Below are 27079 nucleotides of genomic sequence, written 5' to 3'. Positions count from 1 at the left end.
CGTTAGTGACTGCGAGGTGTTCAGATATACAGGTAGCAGAGTACATAAACCTGCCCAGAGTGGGATTAATTTCTTCTACAGATGGGGCTTCTTATGTTACTTTGGAAGGATGGTGAGACATCCAGCCTGCATTCCTTGAGCAGGTTGTCAGGGTCACCCTTACCAGTCACCACATGTCCTCCCACAAGCTACAAGCAAGCCCTGAAAGATTGACTGCATCGCCTTGAACTTTTCCCATCAGTTGAAAGCAAGAGAAAAGGTTTCCATCAACAGTAAAACTTTCCGGAAAGGAAGTTCCAAAAGTATATGTGCTGCATTTCTGACAGAAGGGCTTTTTTTTAAGCTTCCATTTCTATCTCAATTAATAAGTAATTAATATTATACAAGATGGTGCTCATCATCAGTTCTGTTTTTATTTCTGAATCCATTAAGAACCTTGACTTCCACAGTCAATACAAGTTGAATAAGCAGCAATTAGTCTCTGAGGTGGTTCTGAACTTCTCGCTTGTGCAAAAATTTAAGTCGATAAAAATAATAAGAAAAAAAGGACTTGGAAATAAACATCAATATTATCCATCTGAGTTCATAAAAAATAAACATTGAATCCTTTCAAGCCTAATTATAGCCATATAGAGTGGCAGGGCCCATGATTCAAGTGGAAAGGTAGCAGTGTGTGCAGAGGACTGATCGGAGTGTTAGTCATTATGTCCATTGCGCTCTCCAGCAGCCCTCCTTGTCCAGACATGTTTCTGGTCTGTGCAGGTCCTAACAGGACCTGAACTCAGCAGGGAGAGTTTTGGTTGTGGCTCTGTTCTTGCCTTGCTCAGGACCTGCCAGAAACCAAAGTGCACAGGGAGAAAAGAAAGTAATTTCAAACAGGTCAGAGACATTTATGGGTGAGACCTTGAGTCACTTCTGTCTTGCTCTGAGGAGTTTTGCGCAACACCTGCCCAAAGTTCATCTGCTTGGACGTAGAGGCGTTTGGGGACAATTTTCACACATAATGGGAAGGAAGACTACTTCAGCCTGTAGCGCTTCTGAGTACAGACCTGAACTTGTTCTTTTTCTAGCATGACAAGCCATGGTCCAAGCATGCCTGCTGCCCTTCCAGGCTGTATCCTGTGCCAGCTGTGACAGTGTTTCCAGGGCTGCTTTAGCACCTCTAACAAAGTGGGCTGGGGTTTGTAGGCTGCCAAGCTGTCAGCACCCCCTTTCAGCTCCTAGGGACACTCACCTTGGGCCAAGGGCATGCACTGTGTCTGCAGGGCGTACAGCAGTAGCCTCTGAGCCCTGTTTGCCCAGGGTTTGGCTCCGCAGCTGCTGGGGAAAGCATGGGAAAGCCCGCTCAGCCATCCTGTTTGTCTCTAGCACATCGTCTCCTTTGTGCTTCCCTTCCTGCTGCTGCCCTCTGTTTTCAAGGGGAGACCCTGGCTGAGAAAAGACATCTTCACCCATGCAAAAGCCACTCTTGTTTCCACCGTGGCCTAGGTCAGCATCTCCTTTTCTGGATAGCTGCCGTGTTGCAGAGAAGCTGGAGCACTGTGTGCCTAGGCAGGGGAGATGCTGAAGGAGCAAGGTCTTCTTTTTAATGCCACAGTCCCTGCATTCTAAATAACATTTTTCCTATGACCTACTGGCCAAATGATCTTTCTTCAGGGATTCTTAGCTGGAGACTCTGTAAAATGGCAGATGAAAAAGGAAAAAAATATGTCATTTTAAAGCTGTTACCTTAATCTAAACTACAAAGCTGAGAGAGGAAAGATTAGAGCTGGCTCCAGATGGAGAACTGAAGCTGTTTTCACCTTTTCTGGTGTTGGTCATGCCCCACTGGCACTGCAGTGTTATTACTCTCCCAGTAGGTTGGCCTGTGAAAGCAGTAGTGGTTCTCAGAAAACGATGGTGTGAACAGTTTTAGCATGCCAGTGTAGTGCCCAGTGCAACACCAACTAGTGTAATAACTGCCTGTAACATCAAAAAGTGAACTGATGAGTTAGGGGAGCAGAGCTGTACTACTTTCACCACATATTCTTGTAGTTGATGTCCTTCTTCCAGCCCACCCTTTTACTCTCCTCTCTCTTTTTTTTTTTTTTTTTTCTCTCCAGCAAAAGCTTACAGCCCAGAATTTTACTATGACACTCCTAATCCTACCTTGAGCCAGAAGCAATCCAAGAATTACTCCTACATCTTGCAGTGGACTCAGAAGGAGCCTGATGCAGTGGATCCTATCCTCAAGTACCGTCTGGAAGTCAGGCAGGTAAGGTCCAGCTCTTCTGCAGATTCAGTGCATGTCTTTGGGAAGAGGAGCTCTCAGCAAGTTGTTATATCCGCGTCTGCTTGCTAGTAAAGAGTTGAAGTTACTGAAATAGCCAAGTCCCAGTGACCTTGCACCTTCCCTACTGAGTGGGAGAGACAGGCTGATTATGCAGCTCAGTGTCCATTTTTTAGCCTGATGTTGAGAACGATCAAGAGCTTTCAAAGCCCTGCTGCCTTGAACTGGACTCTTCATACTCTGTGTTCTGAATGGGGTTTACAACCCTACTGTCTTTAGTACATGTTAGAGATTTTCTAGGCCAAAGACTCAAGCAAGTAGAATGCCAGCCTCCTCACTCATGAAATAAAGGGAATAAGCTGAAAAGCTCTCAGGCAGAAACTACAGGAAAAAGTCATTGGCTATTTTCTATTGCAGAAGGGCTTTTGTGCCATCACACTAATGAAGCTAGAGGGATTGTATAAATTCTACATGGAAAGAGAAGTGGATTTTAGGGTTTTCTGACTCTGAAGAGAGATTATACTAGAGTGAGATGTGGGGGGTAGGAACTGATGGAAATCTGAAGGCATTTCTTGCTGGAGAAGGTTAGGAGAAAATGTTTGATATTTTTAAAGAACACATTAACCTCACAGGATAATTTTATCCAGGCTCAGCAAAGTGCCTACATTCTCCCAGCATTTTATAAAAATAGGGAAAATTAAAATTAGTGGATCCTGCTGCTCAATGATCGCTTGGAAGCACATGCATTTTGCAAGGAAAAGCTTGTTTACTGTAGATAGAAAACAAAATAATTAAAAAAGATCCAAGCCTGTCTCTGTGCTCTAGGTCTGCACAGTAGGCTTCAATTTTATGTCTCTGTTTGATTGTGAGCTCTCTGGGGTGGGATAGTCTTTGTTTGTAACTTGTACAGCGCGGAGCACGTTGTCAGTGCTTAATAATAATTCAGGACACAGGGGAGCCTCTAATAATGAAGGCAGTTTGTCACAATACCACTTCCCTGTTAGCTGAGTTTTGCTGTTATCAGCACTGCAAGTCAACAAACTAATTTGTGATTTTTATCCTTCTCTAGTGATACTGTGTTTTTTTCCTTTTGCACAGTGCTTAGAAGTAATTTTCTATCTGTTTCTCATTGAGCTCCTAGTGAAAGGGTTTAAGAGAAGGAAAAATCACATTTTTGCTTTAAGTTGTGACCTAGAGAAGGCTGAGAGTTTAACCTTCTGATTTTGTTCACACCCATCAGATACTGTTATTGATGTTTCTTTTTTGGCGTTGCTGCATAATATTGATTATTGGGTGGCTTGTTTTGGAGAAATGCTGTACTGTGGCCCTGCTGTCTCACATACAGGCAGGGTCTCCAAAAAAAAAAAAAAAAAAACCCAAAGTTTGAGTGTCGTGGTGGTGGGTGAGTCTGAGTAAGGGATGGCAGAGAGAAGTAGCAGCAGAGGAGACTTGTTTCCCACTGAAGTCAAGCACAGGTAGGGAGCAAGCTGGGAAAGGCTTACACAGTATTGCCTCCTGGTTCTCCTCCTACAAAGCCAGTGTTGTCTTGTGGGGAGATCTCTGCCTCCAAGTGACGTACTGGGGTTTCACAGAGCCCTTTTCTCGTCCTTCCTAATTGACCACAGCAGATCACATCCCCTTCTTGTCTCCAGCCTGCTCATTCCCAGAGCTGTCCCTTTCCCTCTGTTCTGCTGCCCTGCCTCTTTCCCTGAAATGTCTCAGTTGTGCTCCAAACAGCCACGGGAGAGCTCCAGACTTTTCATGTTTTCCCTGCTCCACCACCCTCTTCCCTGCCCTACAGGCTTTCCTGTTTTGTCATGCCATCCCCTCCATGCTAGAGTGCCTGGGCTGAGCTTTGTGGCCCGATGCTCCGGCATTGGAGTGCGGGACATAGTGACATGACTGAATATAAGTGTGAAAAAGCTCAAAAACTTGGAAGTGTTGCTGTCTGGAGAACCCTTAAGAAGGGTTTATCTGACTGGATGAACTGTCACTGTTTGTGAAGCCCCCTCACTGGATACATTGGCTACAAGGTACTAACTGCGTTGGCACAAAAATCCTCCTAAGGATCAAAGTGGGATAATCTCCTCAGATAAAACGGGCCTTACACAGGGCATTTCACAACTACTCTATTGCCAGCACCAAGCTGATGAAAGCCTAGCTAGCCGCTCAGGCCACCACCCTCTGCCCAGCCTCACCACTGAGGCTGTTGCCAAGATGGAGTCGAATGGATAGCCAGCTGGGACCCCCGCTGATTGTGAAATGCTTTGCTGGGTTTCGTTTCACTCTCCTCAGTTTGCATGAAGAGCTCTTGGCATATGTAACGTGAAGGTCCTTAAGTAGTGAGATGCTTTGCAAGGCACCTGGGAACCCTCAAATTAAATTTCTTTGCTGCAGCTGCTGAAAGTGAGTCTGGATGAGGGTAAAAGTGCTGCTTATTAATTGGTTGGTGCTGTGGCTCTTCTCTCTCTTCCTGTTCAATGGCTTTAGAGGACTGTTTGGGCATTCCTGGGGGGATTGCGACCAGTCTGGGAGATTTGGGGTTCCCAAGAAATGCAGGGGGTTTACTAGCAAGGCACGTGCATTTCCAAAGAAGCTGATGGTTCCCAGCAGTGCTGCGCAGGCTGGCTGGCACCACAGACATGCCTGTTGCAGGAGCGGAAGAATTAACCTTAGATTAAAACCAAGCAGTCTGACAGCTTGGAGCCACTGACTCAGGCAGAGCGCATACAATAGCAGCATGGAGCAAGCCTTCTGTAAAGCCTCTGCTTTGTGTTTCAGCAAATAGGCTGGATTTCCTGGAGAGCCTCAATGAGGTGGGCTAGGCAGTGGCGTTGTACCGAATAGCAATTCGGTGGGGAGGAACTGCAGGATCCCCACAGAAGTCTGTTCTGATGGTCTGAAAGGTTTTTTTTCTTTCTTTTTCTTCCTCCAAGCCAACTGGTCCAAATGCTGACCACCTTAATGCTTCACCTTAGCAAGTGAATCTAATGAGTTTGCAGCCTGTGGTGGTCTGATTGTGGGCAGACTGAGAGGCCTTGGGGTATTTTCTTCCCTGTGTTCTTCCAGCACAGAAAGGCACTGAAACTCTGCACGCCAACTGAAACCCTTTTTCTCTGCTCAGGGATTCAAAGCAGCCTCCCCAAACCAGATATTTGCTTAAAAAATAAAAAAGACTTTTAAGTTGCTTGTTTCTATCTGTGTATTTTTTTCCCCTCCCAGAGCTCTGCTGTAACATTAGAGAGAAATGAAAAGCCATCTAATATTGCAAGCAGGTTGCATCCTGGAGGAAAGATCTGAGCTGGGCTGGTGGTTACAGTTACAGGGGATAGTGGCAGAATTACTGTGCACTTAATGAGCTGGAACCCATCCGTGACCTGAGGCTGAGGGAGAAAAAAGAAGAAGGTATTGGTGCAGAAGGAAAGTTTAATCTTCATTGTGCCCCTCAAGGAGACCCGAGGCTGCCATTTCCTCCATACCTTCTGATACACAGACTCAGGCCAAAACAGAGCCAGCTTAACACATTCCTACCCTTCACGTCCTTGGAAAAGGCTCAGGTTTTGCTGGCAGACGGACCCCATGTAATTCGCACTGGGCCAAGCACTGGACCCATTTGTTAAATTAGCTCGCTGGATTGTCACTTCAGATTAATTCCTGTCAGGGAGACTCTCTTTAATGAGACTGGCCCCATATGATGCTGGAGTAATTGTAAGCGGAGCAAGACTCTCTCTGTTTGTACTTTCGTCCCTTTCGTGTTGGATAAACATCTCCTGCTGACTACAAAACTCATCTGGGCTCTAGGGCCGGCTGCCGCTTGCCTCATCAGGCAGCCAGAGCAGCATTAACGAGGGTCGTGGCGATGGGGAGCCAGGCTCACCGCGTCGGGAGGTGACAGAAAACAGAGCTGTTTGGGCATATGTAGGACGGGGCATTAGCGGGAATTTAATGACTGTGATTAGAGCAGAAAGGTGATGGCCATTGCAAGTCAGTGGGAGAGTTTTTATGCTGAGGCCTATGGGCTGCAAAACTATATCTCTTCATTTCTGCCTCTGAATTGCTCTTTTGCTGTCCTCTGAGCCCCTTTCATCAGTGACTGTCAACTGCTTTATGTCTTTGGTTTCCTTAGCCCCCAAAACCAAAAGCCCCTATGAGGGCTGACGGACAGGGCAGGGATGTCTCTTCTCTTGCTCTTCCTCTCCATGTACCTGCTGCCTCACTGAAGCAGGGCTGGTACTCCTTGAAAGTAAAAAGTGCACCAGGCCCTATTCTTTTATATATTTAGTGCAGAACACTTCTAACTTGCACCACTGTGACTGCTGCATTCATGCACAGCCTTAGTTTGATGAACCCGTGTGCACGGCCTGTGACTCATGAGGAACCCAGCTTCACGAATATGAGTACATCTTCTGGTGCTTACACAATTAAAAATTTAATTTAATAGCTGTGATAAAATTATCTGCCTAGTTTGTGCAGCCGGGGTGGTACAAGCCACCAGAGCGAAAGCATCCACCCGGCTGCATAGTCATGAGTGGCAAGGGCATCTGTGCAGGGCCACATCAAAGGGTTGTCTCCTTCCTTCTCCAGCAGCCAGCGCCTGGCAAGGAGAGTAAAACCGGGGCAGGAACATACTAGTATTGCTTGCCTAAAATGCTCTCTCTGCCTTTGGAAACTGTAAAGCTGCTTATTTACTGGGTCCTGGGTCAGGAGCGGTTATGAATACGTGTTCATGTGGGTGGTGTTCCTTGCTGCAGCCCAGCCCCATGCCCTGGGAGGCGAATGGAATCTTTCTCCTTCTCAGGCACGGTCATGGCTCCAGGCAAGAGTGTTTGGGAAACGTGCAGCCGGTGCCTCCAGGGGTTTGCCTCAGGGCTACGGAAGGACAAGAGCTCACCTAAGACGGCTGGGGTGACTGAACCTGTTTTGCTAACAAATGGGCTAACGCTTTGCTGGTTCCCAGGGATTTTGCTCTGGGAAACGCAGCTATCACCAAGGTAACCACTCAAGGCCGGGCTGTGCTGAGGGAGAGGCCTGTGTCCACACACTGAGGCGCCTTGCCGAGCTCCTGGCGGGTCCCCTCCTGTGCTCCCCTGCGACCGCAGGATTTTCAGGAAGGGGACAGTGGTCCCAGCTGCCTGCACTGGTGGTCCTGGCTGCACTTAGGATGCTGTGCAGATCAAAAGACCTGTGGGGTGTGAGAAATGGCTCAGCCTTCGCAGTGTTGGTCACTGGCGTTGGGCACAGGGACTGCAGTGACTTGGCCTCACTGTGTTTGCCCAAAACCAAATATCAGAGCAGACCTTCCACTGTAGGATGGCTTGTAAGTGGTTTCTGCTGGAACCACTGCTTCTGTAGTCCTGTTTTCCTTCCTTGGCTGCCTCTTCAATGTGCGATCACAGGCTGCTGTTGTAATGGGACAATGTTAGATCAACGCAATCATGTCTTCCTGCAGAGCTGTCCTCTGTAGTGGGAAAGTGCAACTTCAAAAGAAGGTTTTTCAGCTCTAACTCTCCTCTATTCCTGACTGATGATTTTATTTTATTTTAACTTTTGTTCAGGTAGTGAGAAGAGGCAGATGACATTCGTGCTCTTAAGTCAATCACTTTCTGTTATGCTAGTGGAGTAGCCGATGCTGCGCAGAACCCAGCCCCGAGGAAGTGGGAAAGGATGTGCAAAAAGAAGCCAGGGCATCAGCAGGAGCTGTGTGGGGCGGGCGGTTCAAACAGTCATGGCAATGCAGACGAGGAGGTGTGCTGCCTTTCGAGGCTATGAGCAGAGAGGTTTGGGGTGCGTGGTGGGACTGGTGCACGGGGAACTGGCTGATCAGTAGTGCTTGAGAGAGGAGCCTGAAGCTTGATGAGACTCCTGTGTGGGCCTCTGTGGGGAGGGCAGGTTCCTGCCTCTGCTGTGGGCTCTGCTGCCTGAAAATGGAGCGCAGTGTCAGTCATGGCAACTAACTGTGTGGAGCCATGTCTCTTTTCCTCCCTTGCAATCTGTTGTGGGGGATGTGCCTACGGTATCAGCTGGTAGATGTGGTTCTTGCAACATGTGCTGGACTTCAGACCGGCCAGCTATTTGGTGCGGGAGGGAACAAGGAGCTTTTTCTGTGCTTCATTTGTGTATTCTTTACAGCCTAAATTAGCAAATGCAGAGCTTCCCCTCAATGCAACGGGAGTGAGTTTCCAGCCCGGCTGCTGTTCACGGCAGATGGAGGTATCTCCCAGGCCAGGTTGTTCCTAGCCCTCTTGGCCAGAGCCTCAGAGTGCTTCTTCCTGCAAGGCTGGCCAGGGAGGCACAGGACTCGTACTGAGGTGCTAGGTACAGCTCTGACTAGCACAGTTTGGCCAGGTGAGTCCAGTTGTTGGCAGCCCAGGGCTTGGAAGGGAACCATGGCATGAGGTTTCCCATGTAGGTCTGCATAATGTTTTTCAGGTCTGCTATTGAAACTTCCTCCTTCCCTCAAGAGCTTAGCAAACGATCCCTAACAAATGAATTACTCTGACTAATTCTTTTTGCATTCACAAGTTGCTCCTCAGTGTGATACATGGCTTTCCTCAGCTGGTTATCTTTGGTCCACAGATCATTTGCAATCAGCTAATTGGGAAAATGGGCAATATGACTGGTAGCAGGTTAGTTATGTCTCAGTCTCATGCTACCATTTTTCTTCCATGCTTATCTGAAGTAAGCAAAGTATCCTGCCCAGAACAGGGTTAATGTGAGTTTTACGACCCAGTTTGCCATTCAGAAGATGTTTGTCAGCTGAGATTTCATCTTAGCACTCATGTAATTCAGGCACTCGACTGTGCAAGAGAACAGCATATCATTTAACTTTCTAGTGCAAGGCAATAATTATGAACAGTTTTCCAACTCTTAGCTCTGTTTGGAAGAGTTACAGAGTCTGGGGAAGACAGTGCACATATTTTTACTAGGAAGGCTCACGTGTTCTTAAAACACATCTTGTAGTGAATCTCATCTCTAGCTCCTAGCACCACTGTTCAGTGCTCGCTCAAGGTAAGGAGAGTGTGAGAGAAGAGATAATCACATTCCCCATCCAATATACTCTTCATATCAGTCTTGGCAGGCTTGAGATGTTGTTTTCACACCATTGTGTCTGTTCCTATCTAGCAGGCTGCTGGCTTGTGTTTTACAAAGCTGGGCTCAAGATGAAAATGCTAGTTAGGTACCAAAGATAAAACTGAGTGTCTTTTTTTCTGCATCTCTTATCCATACTGCTTTGCTGGCTTAAAGGGCACATGTTAGTTATTGAGTCTTTCCAAGAGTCCCTGTCAGAAGGCTATGATGCAGCTTCCTCCCATTTATTCTGTTCATCTGTTGTTTGTAGTGTTAATCCACATTCCTCCCACTCCTTGCAGTTGTTTCTTTGTGCACCTTTTCCTCCTTTCCTGCTCCCTTTATTTTTTTACCTTTCTTTTGTTTCTTTTTTTTTCTGCCAATATCTCTTCCTTCCTAAAATATGTTAGAGATAGGAGGGAAGGGTTTGGGAGACAGATGCAGTTTCTCTTGTAGGTAGTGAAGATGCAGTCTCTCTTGTAGATAGTGACAAACAGGCCAGGAGCAGGCACTGAGGACATGTTTTGACCATATTTCATAAGGAAATGAAACTTCTGCAGTCCTGCTGTGAGTGCAGGCAGCATCGAATAACATGAAGGATTGTGTGGCTCTCATTCTGTATTCTGTGCTGTCTGTCCCTCCTGTACTAGAGATAGGACAAGTACTGTCTTACAAGAGCCTAGAAGTTGCCCATTATTATCTGGGATTGTGCTTGCCCATGTATCTCCATTGTGTGTACCAAGTGGAGAAGTTCAGGGAATCCCACAGAAAAGCCATTCTTGCTCTAGTAAGCAGTAATTCTGCCTTTATTAATGGTTGCTTTTAAGTATGAAGGTGCCCTAATGGAGAGCTCTGCCCATTTCTGCAAGGAGCCTGAGAAAATGGCCCTGGGAGATGACATTTTCTGGTGGCTCAGCAGGTCTTGCTTGACAAGGCCTAAGTATAGAATCATAGAATCATAGAATGCTTAAGGTTGGAAGGGACCTCTAGAGGTCATCTAGTCCAACCCCCCTGCACACGCAGGGTCACCTAAAGCACGTGGCACAGGACTGCGTCCAAGCGGGTTTTGAAGATCTCCAGAGAAGGAGACTCCACAACCTCTCTGGGCAGCCTGTTCCAGTGCTCTGTCACCCTCACTGTTAAAAAATTTTTCCTTAAGTTCCTGTGGAACTTTTGGTGCTTCAGTTTGTGGCCATTACCTCTAGTTCTGTCGCTGGCCACCAGTGAAGAGAGGCCCGCACCATCCTCCTCACTGCCTCCCTTGAGGTACTTATAGACACTGATCAGGTCCCCTCTCAGCCTTCTCTTCTCCAGGCTGAACAGGCCCAGCTCCCTCAGCCTCTCCTCATAGGGCAGATGTTCCAGGCCCCTGATCATCCTTGTGGCCCTGCGCTGGACTCTCTCCAGCAGCTCCCCATCCCTCTTGTACTGTGGAGCCCAGAACTGGACACAATACTCCAGATGTGGCCTCACTAGGGCTGAGTAGAGGGGCAGGATCACCTCCCTCGACCTGCTGGAGACGCTCTTCTTAACGCACCCCAGGATCCCATTGGCCTTCTGGGCCGCAAGGGCACACTGCTGCCTCATGGTCACCTTGTCCACCGTGACACCCAGGTCTTTCTCTGCAGAGCTGAATCTTATAGGTAAAATGGCTCAGAGCTCAACCTAACCAAAATTGGGCAAATATGGGCTATGCAGAGTCAGCTGGCTGCTTCTTGGAACTAGAAGTGCTCACAATTTGGTATGTGGACACCCAAGTGGGTCTGGATAGGGCTAGCTGGGTCCAGTCAGAGAAAATGAATGGAAGAGGAGTCCATGCTTTGAAATTTGGAGGAACGTAGAGTTGGATCCTACAAGGCATCGAGCAGTCCCATTTTTCAGATATGAGCCCCTAAAAAGATGAGAGACATTGCTTTAGACAGGTAGTGGCTGTGGAGCAACCTGAGGCACCTTGTCCCTTGCCCAGCTTATGACTGATGGAAACAAGGAAGTCCATTCACACTCTGCAGTGTAACCAGGCACAACTGGGATCTTGTAGCAGCAGTGCAGAGCTCCCAAACTGAACAGAAAGACTCCTTGTGCTTTCAGGATCGAAGATATGGCTGGCAGACATTAGGAGAGAGATAAAAAGCATGGATGAATATGCATGTTACCTGTTTAGTCCAGGTACCAGTTACAGTGACAGCAGCTCAAGCAGATTCCTTGAGTGCACTGGGAACACACGGTGCTCCCTCCCTTTCCACACATCTCCAAGTTCAGTTCTTTTCCAACTCTGAGCTCTCCTTCCCCAGGACGTTGTGATGCTCTGCTCAGCCTATGGCTCAAGAACTCACCAGCCATACTGCACCTTGGCTAAGGCTTTTACATGACTATCTTCCTCATAGAGTGAATATCAGGTCTGTTCTTCTTTGACCAGGGAGCATATTGTAATAACATACATATTGCTTCCTGATCAGCACCTAATGAAAGACATTATTGAGGAGTGTGGAACAAGCACTTACAGTAATTCATGACAGCACCAATTTGGTGTCTCTGGGAAGCAGTAAACTGCTGCTCTCAGCTTCTAATGAGGATGGGCAGCTGACTGTGTGTGTGACACAAAGGCAGAGAGAGACTGTCTCCTGGTTTAGATGACTCCAGCTCTGTGCTTAGTATCCTCTGTACCTACTGAAGGTCATAATTGCTTCTTCCTTTGAAGCTGGGGAGATCTCAATTCGAAATGGGAGCCTTCTCCTAAGGACATTTCGTACCTTTGAGGACTCCTCATTTAGGCTGACTAATGAACTTGCTTCAGTCACTCATGCTTGTTTAACCCTGGGATTGGAACCTGTGCACTTGGCGGATGAATAATTGAGGCATGAATTTCAGTTCACTGGTGTGCTTGTCTGGCAAATGCCAATTTTATGTTTGCAAGTGTGATTATTTGCTCTAGAAACCCCTAATGAGTGCTGGTCATCAAGCAAGGAAAAGGAAATAAAAGCATGTTGAAACTTACTCCACCCTATAATTGATGCTATTAATGCTTGACATCATTTTCATTCAAGGCAGTGAGGAGGAACTAAGCAGGAACGTGTTTTAATCCAATCCGACAGGCAAAGGAGGTTTTGAAGAGAGGTTTTAGAGAAACATCACAGCTATTGTCTTCATACCCAGACCAAATTTCTCCTCTACCCAGAACTTAACCCAGATGGCTTTTCCAGTTGGCAGCTGGGCAGTGGGGCAACTCTGAACAAAGCTACCTGGGGGAAGGCATTTCACTGCGGCCGCTACCAGTCAGTCAAATCAGAATCCCCTTCTAGGAGCGTGCTGCTGGAATCTGACGCCAGGCTTGGAGGCAATGCCACTGTAGTGGAGGATCACAATATCAAACAGAAAGATCTAGAGGACTGGAAACTACTTGAATGTTTTAAGTAGGATGAAATTCTGCAATACAAATGCAAGGTCGTGCATGTGAAGAGCAGTAGGAGAGGATTCTGCTTCAGGCTGGGAGCTCATCAGTCAGCAGAGGTTGAGGTGGAGGAATGGATTGACGCCAGGGTGACTGTGAGCTGCTGGTGGGATGCAGGCATGAAAAAGGGTGAATGCACTCCTAAGTGAAGCCTGAGGTATTTCCAGGGGAAGTGGAGACGTGCTAGTGCATCTTACATCCAGGGCTGGGATACCAGCTCCGGCAAATGGGATCATGCAGAAAAGGATTGTAGAAGTGATCCAGGGAAGCAAGAGCCTATGTTATTAGAAAGGATGCAAAGTCCTTACTTTGTTTAGCCTGGCAAAGCAAAAGCTGGGGCGGGAGTGATTGCTGTCTGTAAAAGCATCAGGAGGTCAAGCAGCAGGGAGGGAAAGGAACCATTTAAGCTAAAGGACAATACTGGCACAAGATCAAATGGGTACAAGCTGCGTGTGAATAATTTCAGGCTGGAAATAAGAACATTAGGGCAGCCATGTTCTGGAACAGCTACCCAGTGAGAGAAGCAGGCCAGACTGGAGGGGATATTCACATGGGTTGTGATATGTTCATGAAACAGATGCACCAAGATAGCACCTATGGTGATAGGGGTGTGGACCCTGTGAGCCTTCCCCTACTCTGTCCCTGAAGTTGGCCGTGCTTTTCTCTTTCCTAAAATCCTGGAGGGCAGGAGGTGGCTGCTGGGGGGAGAATGTTTATCACTGTCAAAATACAGAGAGTGAGAATCAAAACTTTAATGTCCAAATGCATTGTAATGGACAAGCCCTCTTCTCCTACTCTGTCCTGTGCTACAAAGGTGACATCCAGAGCCAGAATCTCAGTTGTCGCTACTGTGTGTCAGAGAGAGCATGGGGTGAAGTAGGAGAGAAGGCTCATATTTATATGTTGTTTTTTGTTTTGTTTTGTTTTGTTGTTGTTTTTTCCCATCAATGTGGAAAATTTTGAAATGTCACTTTCAGGAGAGGTCCCCAAAATTCCCTGTCTCAGCTTCCCGCTGTCTCTGAGCTGCTTTAAGTCATTCTCCACCACGGGCCACTGGAAGGTTAAATACCCTGGTGGAAGAAGCCTTAGCAAAAACTGCTTGCAGTGTTAACAGCACAATCCTGGCACTGGGGGCCTGCAACCAGGAGAACCGGAGGTGTAAATGCTGCGTGGGGACAGCTCTGCTCTGTTTCCCAGCCCAACATCCATTCATGTGAAGGAGAAAGGGGTACCACACTTACTCCTGGGAGATCTGAACCTTGGATATTTAGCCATGTCAGAGCCAATGTAATGTGTCCAAGCTTCCTGGCAAGCAGGCTGGGAAGTGGTAAACGTGAGAAGATCCTCCTCATCCTGTTTAGTGTTGCCTGACAGAGGAAAAGTGTCCTTCTGCCATGGTCGCCCTTCCTTAGCCCTTGGAGCATCCAAACCAGGGCCTATCTATCCCTGATGAGAAAGGGGCCACCAGGCTGGCACTGTATGTGTTCCTGGGCATGTGAGAGAGACAGACGCTCTCGCAACTACTGCTGCCGGAGCTCTGAGTTACAGAGAGCTCCTTAATTGTTTGAAAAATGTATCCTTATAGCTACACGGATGTTGGTGAATATTTTGTCCCTGTTATTGACCAGTTCTCCTTTCAGATCTTTTTAAGAGGCCTCTAACCCTGCCAAGCTCCTCGCAGCTCCAGTCCCTCTGCATATCTCTTGTCCAAGGCAACTAGCAACTTCAGCAGCGGCTGAATCACTGCAGCAGAGCAAGTACAAAGGCTGTCTGACACAAATCTGAGAAGAGAGATGTAGAGGAGAACTCAGCTTAACAACCTCACCTACATTTGTCTAGCAAGTTCCCCTTTGGAGCTCTACGGAGAAGAAGAGCAGAGCATCCGTGTGCCAGATCGCGGTGTCACACCAGCTGCTGTTACGTGTCTAGCTCCTCTCATTGCTGCTGCTGCTGCTCAGAGGGCTGTGTGACTGGGGATGGGAGTTTTCCCGGTGCCCTGCACAGGCAGTTAGCTGATGATCACGGACGGCATCTGTGTGCAGGCAGCCGGCCCCCTGTTTGTTTGTGCTGTATGAAGAAGCAGCTGGGGAATCTGAATGAGATTAAATAAAAAGGAGGGGAGGGGAGAGAGTGACTGAATGTAGAAAGAATTCAGAGAGAAGAACTAGTGCTTATGCCCTGAGCTGAGAACCTGCTGAAGAAGTGGGACGAATAAGGAGAGAGAATGGCAGTAATGGGTAACAGTACTGGGAAGCGGGATGCTTATCAAATGATTTGATTGCTCTGATCAGATTTATGGGGATCATATTCTGGAGGGGGATTCTGCCCAATTTTAATGCTCATTGTACTCACTGATGATCATTACAAGTATCCAGGACTGAGTGCTGAAACAGTTTTTCTTTCTGATTTCACTTCGTCCCTCACAGAAGCATGTGGCTGGTAAATGTGCAGCTGGTTGTAAGACCAAGTCATGCCAGGTCCCTGCACAGACAGGTTTATCATTAACCACATTAGCCACTGACAGAAGCACTGTTAGTATACTTTGTCTTTATTACATAAGTTAGCTGGTATATGCCTGTCTTAAATATAATTCTGTCTGAAAACAGTGTTCTTCTTTCCTTCTCTGAGTATTAAACCTTTGACAAAATGTGTAGACAGAAATCCTAGCTATTGTGGTATTATACCTTGGACCTTGGAGGCAGCAGAGGGACAGAAGTGTTTTGGCATCCTGCTTTTCTCTTGAAGGTTCTCAGTGTGTCCCTGAACCAGGAATCTGCTATGCTGGCCATGCTGGGAGAAGCACTCTCGATGGCCCAAGAGACACCAGAGATGATGGGACAGGGAGGCTGGGTAGACAAGACCTACCAATAGAATGTAATGGTGAAGAATTAGGAGACCTAGTTTGGAAGCTTGATGGCTTGATGACTGCTGTAAATATTTGAGTCCATGTGCGTGCCCTCACCTACCTGCTGATGCTCCTTGGTGCTTATAATTGGCCAGGGGAAGCAGGAGGGCCGCATACTGTGCGTGTGAATGCATACATGCCCTGTGGAGCTGCTTTTGCCTTTTGTGAGGCTTTTCTGGCAAACCCATTCTACAAGCATGCTCCCACCTCTTCATCCTCTGTGATATTTGCAACCAGCTGATAGGAACAGAGTGTTTTTTTTTGCTACTGCTGCTGCTGTGTTTTCCCTCTTCCTATTCCCTCTCTCCCTCTCATTATTTAAAGAAGACTGAGGCAAAGGCAGAAATGAGGCTGTGCACTGTCCTCTTGCTCAGGTCCTGCTGGCAGCCTCCTGGGTCTGGTGATGAATGAGCACAGTGCTGGGTGCTGCATGAGATGCTCCAGTAAGGCTTCAGCATCTCTAATAACGTGGCCAGCATTTCACCAGCCTCCACTCCCATCTCTGCTTTATTAACTACCTGACAGCAATATTAAGCTGGAGCACTAGGCCAGTATGATCAGAAGGAGGAAGGAGGCTGCAGTGAGGTGGACAAAAGAAGACATTAGAGTAGTATGGGAGAAGAGTGCACACTGAGCAGGAGAATGAAGTCAGCAGCAGGATTGAAGCAGAGGGTTAAAAAAGGAATTCCATCCTTGGAGATATTCAAAATCCAATTGTACATGGTCAAGTTCTGTTTGGTGCTTTGGTTCATCCTGATAAGCAAAGGTTTGGACCAGATGTTCTCCAAAGAACCCTGACAGCATGGTGAGGCATCTTCCACTCTTTGCCAAAAATGGTCGGTCCTTCCAAAAACATCCCAGACCAATTTTGTCAGAATATCAGGACTGTACAGGCTGTGATAGGGATGTGAGCAAGGCAGTCTCACTGGTAGCCACAGGGTCAACTGATTACCACTTGAACATGGACAGCATACAAACCAAGGAAAGAATTGGTCCTAAAGAATTTTGCAAAAGAGAAAGACTCACCAGCTATCCCAGGAGATGAAGGCATCATTTTTGATGGACGGAGGTTTGTGAATCGCTGCTGGTAGCAGACAGGCTGGTGCCACCTGTGTTCATGTAACTGGACTCTCAGTAAGACTGATTTAGCTGACAGGTTCTTTGAGCACAGCTATGATCTGCATGGTGGGAGCTGATGCGGACTCAGGCATAGGGCTGTAGTCTCTATTAAGGCCGGTAAAATGAAGTTGATGACATTCTCTATACAGCAGACCTATACAAATGTTTTGCAGTTCCTTCTCAGCAGGAATGAAGATGTGTCTTGATGGCCTGATGGATGAGTTTCTTCGGATGTGGAGCAGATGATCTTACAAAGAGGAGGAATTTTGTTTTGCACATAAGAGTTAAGCTTACTGTGAGAAGCAGCCTGAGAAGAAGGGAAGTACTAAGGGAAGTGGAGAGTCCAAGATTTCTTTCTTGCTTCTCCTCATGCATTTTCCCCAAGTGACCATGGATGCAGTTTATATCCTTACAGGGCTAGAGCTGGACTTGGGTCCAGCTTGTTCTCTCTCTCTCTCTCTCTGTCTCTTCAGCCTTGCAAAACCTTTCTCCTGTGCTTCAACAGGAGCAAAATTCCAAGTGTCTGGTGTGCTTTGTCCATTTCCCAGTGAGAATCAGATGTTTATTGGTTAAACCCTCCTGTTTAAACGTGTTAAACGTGTTAGGTTAAATGTGTGCCTGTGAACATAGACCTGACTGGGACCTCTGAAGCTTTGTACTCCAGACTGCAAGGTGGTTTCTAGGTGTTCCTCAGTTGGATGATATGGGAGAATAAGAGATTTCACGCTGCTCCCAGGGGCCTTATTCCACATGACTCACAGCTGAGGTGGAATTTGCACTGACTGAATCTCACTCTCAGGCTTCTGTCTGATTTCCCATTTTGTTTTTCTTCTAAAGGTTATGGCTAGATGAGGAAAATGGGTGGCTCCTGACCTCCTGTTTGCTGGCTCTCTTCCCAGTGCCCAGGCACTGAGACAGCCTGCAAGGAGAAGCTTTTGCCAGCTCCCTAGTCAGGCTCCACTACCCAAAGTACCCTGTGCTGCATATCCTACCACTCCAGTCCCCTATTTCTGGCCTCTGACCCTGTCTTCTTCTCCCAGGTTGTTGTTGGTCTGTTGCTCATGAGCACAGGTGAAGTTGCTGCCATTGCGAGCCGAGTCTGCTTTTGCTTGGCAGATCATCCTCATGACAGGATGACAGATGGAAGGACTGAGTGGTAGGGGGTGCCAGCTGGATCAGCACCCAGCTTGTGTATGTGCAGATGGGGTGTTGTTGCTATGAAGGGATCCTGACAACAGCCTGGTGCCAAGTTCATGCTTGGTTCCTGGAGATACTGCTGTGGTCCTGCCCTCTGGGATTCCTCCCATGTGGAGGAATCCCAGAGATGGAGTAAGCTACAGGAGCCGTTCCCAGCCTTCTGACTCCTTTTGCTTAGGAAAGAAGAGGGTACAGAAAGCTGCTCTTCGAGCAGCTTGAGCCCTGATCTGTTTAAGACAGAATCAGATTTTTTGTTCACTGTGAGAACCCCATGCAGCCAAGAGTCTCCAGGGGCTAGTCCCTGTCCCAGACATGGTAACACAGCAGGATCTTGTCCTGTCCTGCTTCTTCACTAGGGAACACTATCCAACATGTGGAGATGAACTCAAGGGAAGAGACAAGTTCAGAGCATGTTGGAAGTGAACAGGTCTCTGGCATTGGAAACTCTCCAGTGGCAGCCTCTGCTTCTCAGTTTGAACTTGAGGTCATGTATGCTAGGGCTGGAGGCAGGCAGAAGAAGGAATAGCAGTCAGGAATCAGTATAAGGGAGAAACAGGATGTTAGATAGTAGGTAGGACCTCTCAGGTTGCCAGTCTGAGGATTCCCTTAACACTGTGGGTTCTTTCTCCTTGCAGCTGGCTCAGAGGAGCACCATCCAAACCTTTATTCCTGTGCAGAAAATGGAGAAGGGGCTGTTGCTGGAGCACATCTTACCCAACCTGAAAGTTCCTCAAAGCTATGAAGTTCGCTTGACACCCATTACCAGCTTTGGGGCTGGAGATATGGCTGCCCGCATCATCCGGTACATGGAACGTAGGTGTCTCCTCCTCGGTCCTGGCTACGAGAGCAGGCCCCAGCCTCCTGTCGTGGGTCAGGCCTAGGCACATGGGTGTGGTTAGAGGTTGTCTCCTGTGACTATTGGGTGGATTCCCTCTGTCCTCCATTGTTTTTATGATCAGGTACTATCACCTCTGGACAAATTTTGGCTGTTGCCATCAATGCAGAGCCCTAGACACTGACTTCTGAGGATCAGTCTCCAACTCATGCTTCAGTCTGGCTCAGATTGTCTGCTGAAACCCCCAAATCGCCTTTCAGGTGATGCTGATGTCTCCCATGCCACCTTGGGCTGTTAAGGTACAGCTAATGAGCACTAAATACAAGTCACCTGCCCCCAAATTGAACAGGATTTCAGGGGGTTTCGACTCTTTCCAGAGCTGAACACACAGTTCCTTTCCTTAATACTTAGATACCTGTAGCTCTAATACCCTGGATCCCAGATTGTCCCATTTAAAATACACTGAATGTGCTTCCTTTCCTAGCATTCCAGCAACTCTTGACTCTCCCTGTTACCACAACCTTATTGTTTCCTTACTCCACTCAGGCATTTAGCAGACAGACCTCTCCCACTAGGTTTGCATGATTTCATGCAACCCTCTTGTCCTGTGGTGTGATACCATGTCCTTAGGGATACTAGTTCCCCCGGACATCCACAGGGTTTCAAATTGCTTTTATTTCCTTTATAGATACCAAGTAGTAATTCTCAATGGATACTTCAGAAAGAACCTGCTTAGGATGCCAGGAGGGTCTCCTGGTGCAGTTTAGGCATCATCCCTTGCATGGGGTTTTCTTCTTAAGATGTGTCTCTTTTTGATCAGAGTCGACATCTTGTTCCATTACCAAGACAGACATTGAGCCTTTATGCACAGCTCTTTCTTAGGGATACTGCTAGGAGATTGGTGCATCTATGACCTTTCTCGATGTATTTGTTTTATTTTCAGATTTTGTTTGTGATTTGAAGGAGTAGTAGCTGTTCTGACTTGTTGTTTTTCTATTTCCTTTTCCAGCAATCAACTACCCCAACCCAACAGGTAAGCAACAATATCTTATTTTTTTTTCCCTCTAATGCATATTAGTAACCTTCTATGTTAGTTATCTTCCAATAATTCCTGCCAAAGCAGGCTGACATTTTGATGCAAAGCCATCTTTTCTGAGCATCCAGAGTACCCATTGAGTTAGAACAGAGAACACAACATCTCAGAAAGGTCTTTAACAAAAACATGATGGTGCCCATACATCAGCAAAAGAGAGGTTTGCTAGTGTCTTGTAAGTAGTGGTGGAATGATCTCAAGGGGATGAAACGAAGTCCCTTTGCTTTGGTTGTTGGACATGAGCCCAGACAAAGCTCTTGGGCAGAGATGAGCAGACAGCTTGCTAGTAGACCACAGAGAGCAGACTGGTTCCTAGCTGATTCTTTCTCGCTGTTTCTGGCTTCTGAGTCAAATTAAAAGGAGCTGAAATGGCATTCAGTCTTTCAGAGAGAACTCTGTGTATGTGTAGGCAAGTACTAAATTGCAAATACAGGATAGCAGAGAGAAGGAAAAGCCAGGATTGGGCAATAGCAGCTAGGAATCAGGGTATGGGATTATCTTTGTAAGATGCCATGAGAAACTCGCACTTTGAGGAGAGTTCGATGTCCTATATGCTGTCTGAGAGCATCCTCTCCTCTTACAGAGTCAGAGGGTCTTGGGGGCTGTAATTCTCTTTCCTTTTCCTCACTTTTTCCCATCTCTCTGTCTTCTCTAAACATTCTCTGTAGAAGACTTGCTGAGAATCACTGAATATATTGCTGGGGCCCGATTTCAAGATCTGTCCCTTGGTACTTGGTGGAGAAGGGGAGCATCTCAGTTCATGGAACAAAGTTGCACAATCTGGCCTTTTGCCACCTACTTTTACACCACCAAAAAAAAAAAAAAAAAAAAAAGGTGGTAATGCCAGGGTGATTGGATCCTAACTGCGTTGATCTCCTTAGGGTCTTTGCAAACAGACTGCTAAGCCAGGGTTGTTCTGACAGTTTGAGTGAGACCAAAATGACTAGACGAATTTTGCCTATGACAAGGGAGAACCCAGCCACGCTTGTGTTTCTATACAGTAGGCCCAATGCTTAGGGCTTCTTGACATGAATCATCCAGTCTGAGTTCGCACCTTTACATTGACTGATCGATTGCCTTAGAGTTGCAGCCACCACATTTCCTTTAAAGGGATGCCACTTCCTTTCAGATCCACTGAACAGTGGAATATGAGGCCCAAGACTCTCAGCTCTGTCTCTTGGCCCAGCTCAGTTCCCAGCCTTTCAACCCAGTAGCATGGAAATCCCTGCTCTTACCTGTTACGTCCTGGCTTCCTGCCTTTCCCCCATCCCCAGGGGAAAGTGTTGGGACAGAATTACAAAGGCATCCTCATGCTAGGCTGCCCAGCCAAGTTCTGGGAGCAAGCATTGAGAGCTCTTGAGTGAAAGGCAAAGATTAGATGATTAATGCCTCTGGCAACCAGATCCAAGGGCATGCACAGTGGTGATTAATTTACAAACTCTGAGAGTCACTTAATACAATTATTTCTTCATGCATTTTCTCTCCTAGACTAATAAGATGTTAATGACATTGGGGCAGGCATGCATGTGGCACGGTTACAGAGCCAGGTGCTGAGCTTATAAGGCGAATGCAAACTAAAAGCAGAGAGAGGGAGCAAAAGACACTGGAAATTTCAAACACTTACAAATGAGCAGTATGACTGTCAGTAAATCCTAAAAATCAGTCTGGTTTTAGGGAAGCAACTTATCTGAAAAATCTGTTAAAATAACTATGGTCATTTCAGTGCCATAAATAAATTCCAGTGCAGGAGAATCTATTCTGCCCCTCTTATATCTGCCCTGCAGCTTCTTTGGATATAACCTTCACTTTAACCCAAAACCTGCAGTGCTGCCCCACACTGTGTTCCAGCTCACTGGCAGAGGGTCATTTGATTTCCCTGGTTCTGGTGATGAGGGCACAAAAAAACACATGTAATTGCTGTTAATTTCCTGGCTGGCATGTCTTGCTCTTCCGAGCAGGAATATATATATATTTTTTTTTCAGTCTTGCCGTGTGTAGTGCTAAACATTTTGGAATCATGGACAAGTGAAGTGGGAGGTGATCAATACCAGATGCTGGTTGTTATAAGTTAACCTCATGGCTCATGGTCCACAGTGTGTCCTGTCTCTGATAATACCTCATAGTACAGCTGAATCTGAACTTGTTGCTCCAATACAACTATGTAGGGAAGAGATGTGAACCCAGAGTTTAGAGCTGGATTCCTTAAAGCTGCCCGTTCTTTGCAAGCACGTGTAAAGCAGAGGTTAGAACAGATAATTGCCATCAATTCTTTGTACCGTGATGGCAAATCTTGTCTACATCATATAGTCCCCATATTAACTTCCCCAATGGGGAAGTTAAGGTATCTGCTTTAATTTCCCCTTTACAGTATGGGGATTATATGACCCCAGCAACTATGGTATTGTTGTATTTTTTCCTTTACTGGTCATAAATGTTTAGAAACCTACCATTGGAAATGCTGTCATATGCTGCTTAAATCCTAAAGTACCTGGAGTTCAGAATCCTGTTTTCTTGTCTTCGTCTTATAGATGGGGAGACCGAGCCCCAGAGAGAACAGGACAGGCCATGGGTCACACAGCAGGTCTGTAGCAGACCTGACACTTGGAGCATGGTCCCTAGTGCTTCTAGCTAGTGTTTCAGCCATCAGACCACAACTAAATGATGAAGGCAGTTTTATTCAGTCTTTCATCTGCCATTCATCCATAGTCTGCAACTAAAATTGGTTTATTATTTTTTTTTTGCATGCATTCATTTGGCAGCCAGAATTTCAGGGCCAGGGATGGCTTCCCCCTAAGGACATGAAATGAAAGCCTCCATTTTGTTCCTCAAAAAGGTGAAGCAACAAGAAATGCTAATAGCCATGGCAGAGGGTCTCTCCCATGGGAATGCATGGAGCTATCTGTAACCAGGAGCAAACAGCTCCGCACTTTGAGCTGCCGCCACTGCAAAGCCTGCCAAGGAAATCTGTTTGGTGAAGGCAAACTAACTCTAGCTTTTGAGGAACCAGCTCCCCTGCCAGTTCCACCTCGCCTCTAACAATCTAGAGAACAACTTCTGTGTTCAATATTTAAACCCGTTATTTAATTTTTAAATAGGAAAGTTCCTTTGCTCCGCTGTGCTGAGCCAGGATCCCTGGCAGATGGTGCAAGTTTGAAAGAGGGTTTGCTTCATGCAGCAAAGGTCAACAGTTCGGTTGCTGTTGTGGCCTCTGAGACACAGCAGGTCATTAAAAAGTTTTATTTCCAGTTGAATCTGCCAGGTTTCTCCCAGTGAGCCTTGCTTATAACCATCCAGAGATGATGGTCTGCTTATGTGTCCCACCATATTGAACATAACTGAGTTATTCTGCTCTGCCTCCACTTCCAGCTTGGATAAAAGTCAGAGCTTCCTCCTTCCTGTAGTTTCCTTTAAACCAAAGGACCAGGAGTCAGAATACCTGGGTTCTGTTTCTCGCTTTGACACTAGCTGCTGTGACCTTAACATGCCTCTCTGTACTTCTGTGCATCTCTTTCCCTCTGGGTAATGCAGACATAGAGACAGAGAGGCAGGGCTATCTCAGAGAGGCTAAAAAGACTTGCTCATTAATTGTTGCAGAGTGCCTTGTGATCCCAAACTAAGGGGCAGCACATTGTAGTAATTACCTCCTGCACAGCAAATGGTGTTGCATGCAAAGCCTAATCATGTAGGGTATCAAGAGGTGCTGGTTCCATCTCCATTTTATGCTCTGGCCTGGCAGCTTTTTAGCATGACTGCCCCTGCATGAGAGGGAAGGACGTTAAGGCTCTGTTTAGGCATTAAAAGAGCTATAGGTCTGTATTTCACACACATGGCACTCCATGTCTTGTGTATAGCAGTGCAAGCAGCCTCTTTCCTATAGTCATCTGAGCTCTCCAGTCCAGTTTTCTAAACGGCCTCATCCTGTGGACATGAGACTTGTTACAAATGTGTCATGGCAGAGGAAACCCTCTTCTAACTGCAAGCAACATAGAATCATAGAATGCTTAACGTTGGAAGGGACTCTATAGGTCATCTAGTCCAACCCCCATGCACACGCAGGGTCACCTAGAGCAGGTGGCACAGGACTGCATCCTGTGACCTGGAGCCAGGCACATGTTTGTCTTTGGTCCAGCAGTGACAAGCCTACAGTGTTAGATCAGAAAGCTTGTGGCTTCCATCCTCTCATGTGAGCACCAGTGGGTATTGGATACCAGCCGTTCACTCCCTCGTCTCAGTCATGAGGACCAGGAAACGACCCCTAAAAGTTCCATTCTCACTTGTTTCTCGTTCCATCTCTTTGTGCTGGGGAGGAAAGGAGCCCCCAGTCCTTGTGGTTGTTCTGCCTCAGATCCTTCCCTGTCCACTCCACGCTTCCCTCTCCTCCTTCAGCTCCAGATGCTGCATCCCCCTATGCTCCGCACTGCAGAGCAGTGGCTAATTTGGATTAGGATGCTAATTAGAAATGAGCGGATTGAATGGGTAGCACTTAGCCAGGGTTAATCAGCAGCTAAGTGGCCAGCCCAGTCGAGCTCCTTCTGGCTGTACTCTGCTGGCAGAAGCCACCGTTTCCCACTGATCTTAGAGCAAAACAAGTCGCCTGGATGCATGGGCAGCCCCTTGCCTGCAGCATGGTGCACAACCAGTGTCAGTGAAGGCCTTTGCCCGCCCATGGGGTGAAATTGCCGCCTTTCTTCCTGCTTTGGCAAGATGTTGTTGCTCTTTCTCATTTTACCCTCCCCTAAACAGGTAAATGATCCCCTAGACACCTGCTCTCTTAGACCTTCCACTAGAATCTGTCTTTCTGCTTGGTTCCAGTAGCAAACCATCGCATCCCTGTACCCAATTAACCCTTCCATAATCATGCTACATGGATGTATTCCCTTTCAGCATCTTCCTGAGGTCAGAGGCTGCCCTGGTTTGGCTCACAGCCACAGTGATGATGTAGCAGTGCTGCGTGTGGTCTCTGCCCTGTCCCTCTTCCATGTCCTCCCCAAGCAACAAGGTCATCTTGAGGAGCAGGTCCAAGACCAGCAGTTAACCAGCCTGTTTTCCTACCCTGCAGATAACACCTGCCGCTTTGAGGACGAGAAGATATGTGGCTTCATGCAAGACAAGATGGACAACTTTGACTGGACCCGCCAGAATGCCCTGACCCAGAACCCCAAGCGAACTGTCAACACAGGGCCCCCCACAGACATCAGTGGTACGCCAGAGGGTAGGCAGACTTCTGAGTTTCTTTTGGCTCAGCTGGGCTTGCTGTGTCTTTATGGAGGCGAGATACAAGTCACAACTTGTGTTGCCAGAGATTTGGCAGGAGTCCTGTGCCTCTGGAGCTGGGGAGTGCTGATCCGTAGGCTTACCGCTCCTCGCCAAAGGTGCGGGGAAGAGGCAGTGTATGCTACTGATTGGCATTAAACACAATTAAAATACCCACAACTTTGTTTAGTGGAACAAGAAGCATTAGTTACCAGCTAATTGTCTAAAGCCCTCATGCCATTTGATGCTTGTTTCGAGTCACAAAAGGATAAGCAAGTAGGAAAACATCTCTAGCACCTAGAAATGGCCCTGCAGGTTTGTGCAGCTGTTTGCTCAAAGAAGGGCTCAGCAGGACAACCAGATCTCAGTACCAAGATCTGGTACCAAATCAGAGCAGCATGAAAGAGCAAGCACTATCACTTGGGTGACAGTGAGAGTGACCCACCCATGACTAGAAGGGACTTGGATCCTGGCTTCCTCAGGGTTGGTGCTGCCTATTCCTCACAGTGGCTGGGCATGGAGTACATGCTTCAGTCTTTCTGGGTGTTATTTTCCTCTTTATCCAAGGAGGAAAGTAAATGTGCGTGCAGGCACAAATCTCTGGACTCTAAACAAATGGAAAACATCCAATGGCCAGCTAAAGAAATCTCTTTTCTTATTAGTGTTCAGTACACCAGTCTGGTCAAGCAAAGCAGTGTGAACAAATTAAATAGCTAATCTGTTTCTCCCTGGGTTGCTAACAACTACTTTGGTGTTGTTTTCTTTAGAAAACAGTATTGTTTAGGTCAGATATACTGGACCCTTTCTCCCTCTGCTTGAGGGAGATGAATTAGAAACAGGATTGGCTTCACTATCCTCCTTCTAGTTCCTTTCACATTCTGGCTTCCTTCTTGCACAGAACAATCAGCTCTGAGGCTCCTCATGCTGCAGGAAAAAGGTTCATTTTGCAGCCAGGCAGATGTGTGCACTCATGTTCAGGACTCACTTGCTGCATGCGCTTACAGTGCAGCTGCTGACAGCCATTTCTCCTGCTCTCTCCTAAATACTTCAGAGGCAGGTGAGGCACCTAAGGAGATTCTGTGAGTGCTTCTGGCCAGGATCATGCTCCCATACAGAACTGGTGAGAAGAACAAGGCCACATCTCTTAGAGGAGATGTTGTTTCCCACCAGCTGACATCCCATCAATATCAAGGAAGGGGACTGCATGTGTGCTGCCTTTCTCCACCTCTCCCTGTCGTTCTGTAGGTTATTACATGTTCATCGAGGCGTCTCGGCCCCGGGTGACAGGAGACAAAGCCCGGCTGATCAGCCCCCTTTACAACATTACTGCAAAGTACTACTGTGTTTCCTTCTACTACCACATGTATGGGAAGCACATTGGTGAGTACCCTCTGGGGAAGGGGCCGTGCTGTCTTGAAATGCTCATCCCTTGAAATGCTCCATGCCAGCAGTGTCCCAGCAGTGTCAGGACTGGGTGCTGTGACAGCCTGTTCTCAGGCCTGTGCCTTGCAGTCACCAACCCCTTTCTCTCTACATTGCGCTTCCTCTAGCACAAGCCTTCCCACCCTCAACAAGAAGAGCACCGTACATGTATATGCTCGTATTTCTCTCACTCCTGCCTATAGCCACCTTGATCTACATAGCAGAGGATATTTCAGCATAGCAGAGCTGAGAGGAATGTCCATCAGAGAGGATGTGGGGCAGAGGGTTTGTGGGACCAGAGCGTGCTGTGGTGACTGCAACAGTTTTGTGGTGGGCAGGGTGCACGGGCCAGGGCAGAGCTGGACTGAGGGAGCTGTCTGCTCTGCCTGGCTCCTCTCTAGCAGCTGGCCTACACATGCTGTGAGCACTGCAGAAGTGCCTGGCACACTAATGAGTTTCCATAGCCAGTC

At 47.2% G+C, this 27079-nt stretch overlaps 1 protein-coding gene across 1 annotated transcript in view; it reads left to right on the top strand.

Annotated features, from left to right (window-relative positions):
* The window catches only part of MDGA1 (MAM domain containing glycosylphosphatidylinositol anchor 1), a 126950-nt gene that overhangs the window by 81968 nt on the left and 17903 nt on the right, over positions 1 to 27079 (top strand). The window contains exons 10-14 of the mRNA XM_088524267.1: positions 2103 to 2254; positions 18642 to 18819; positions 19851 to 19874; positions 24994 to 25146; positions 26433 to 26567. Coding sequence (XP_088380393.1) covers positions 2103 to 2254; positions 18642 to 18819; positions 19851 to 19874; positions 24994 to 25146; positions 26433 to 26567 — 642 coding nt within the window. The remainder of the gene's footprint in view (positions 1 to 2102; positions 2255 to 18641; positions 18820 to 19850; positions 19875 to 24993; positions 25147 to 26432; positions 26568 to 27079) is intronic.

This window comes from Tinamus guttatus, unplaced genomic scaffold (genome assembly GCF_059628265.1).
Source record: "Tinamus guttatus ecotype Peru unplaced genomic scaffold, ASM5962826v1 Tinamus_guttatus_pri_ptg000208l, whole genome shotgun sequence".
In the NCBI taxonomy this organism is placed as follows: Eukaryota; Metazoa; Chordata; class Aves; order Tinamiformes; family Tinamidae; genus Tinamus; species Tinamus guttatus.
The sequence above is the reverse complement of the archived record's forward strand: the minus strand, read 5'-3'. Positions and strand labels throughout refer to the sequence as shown.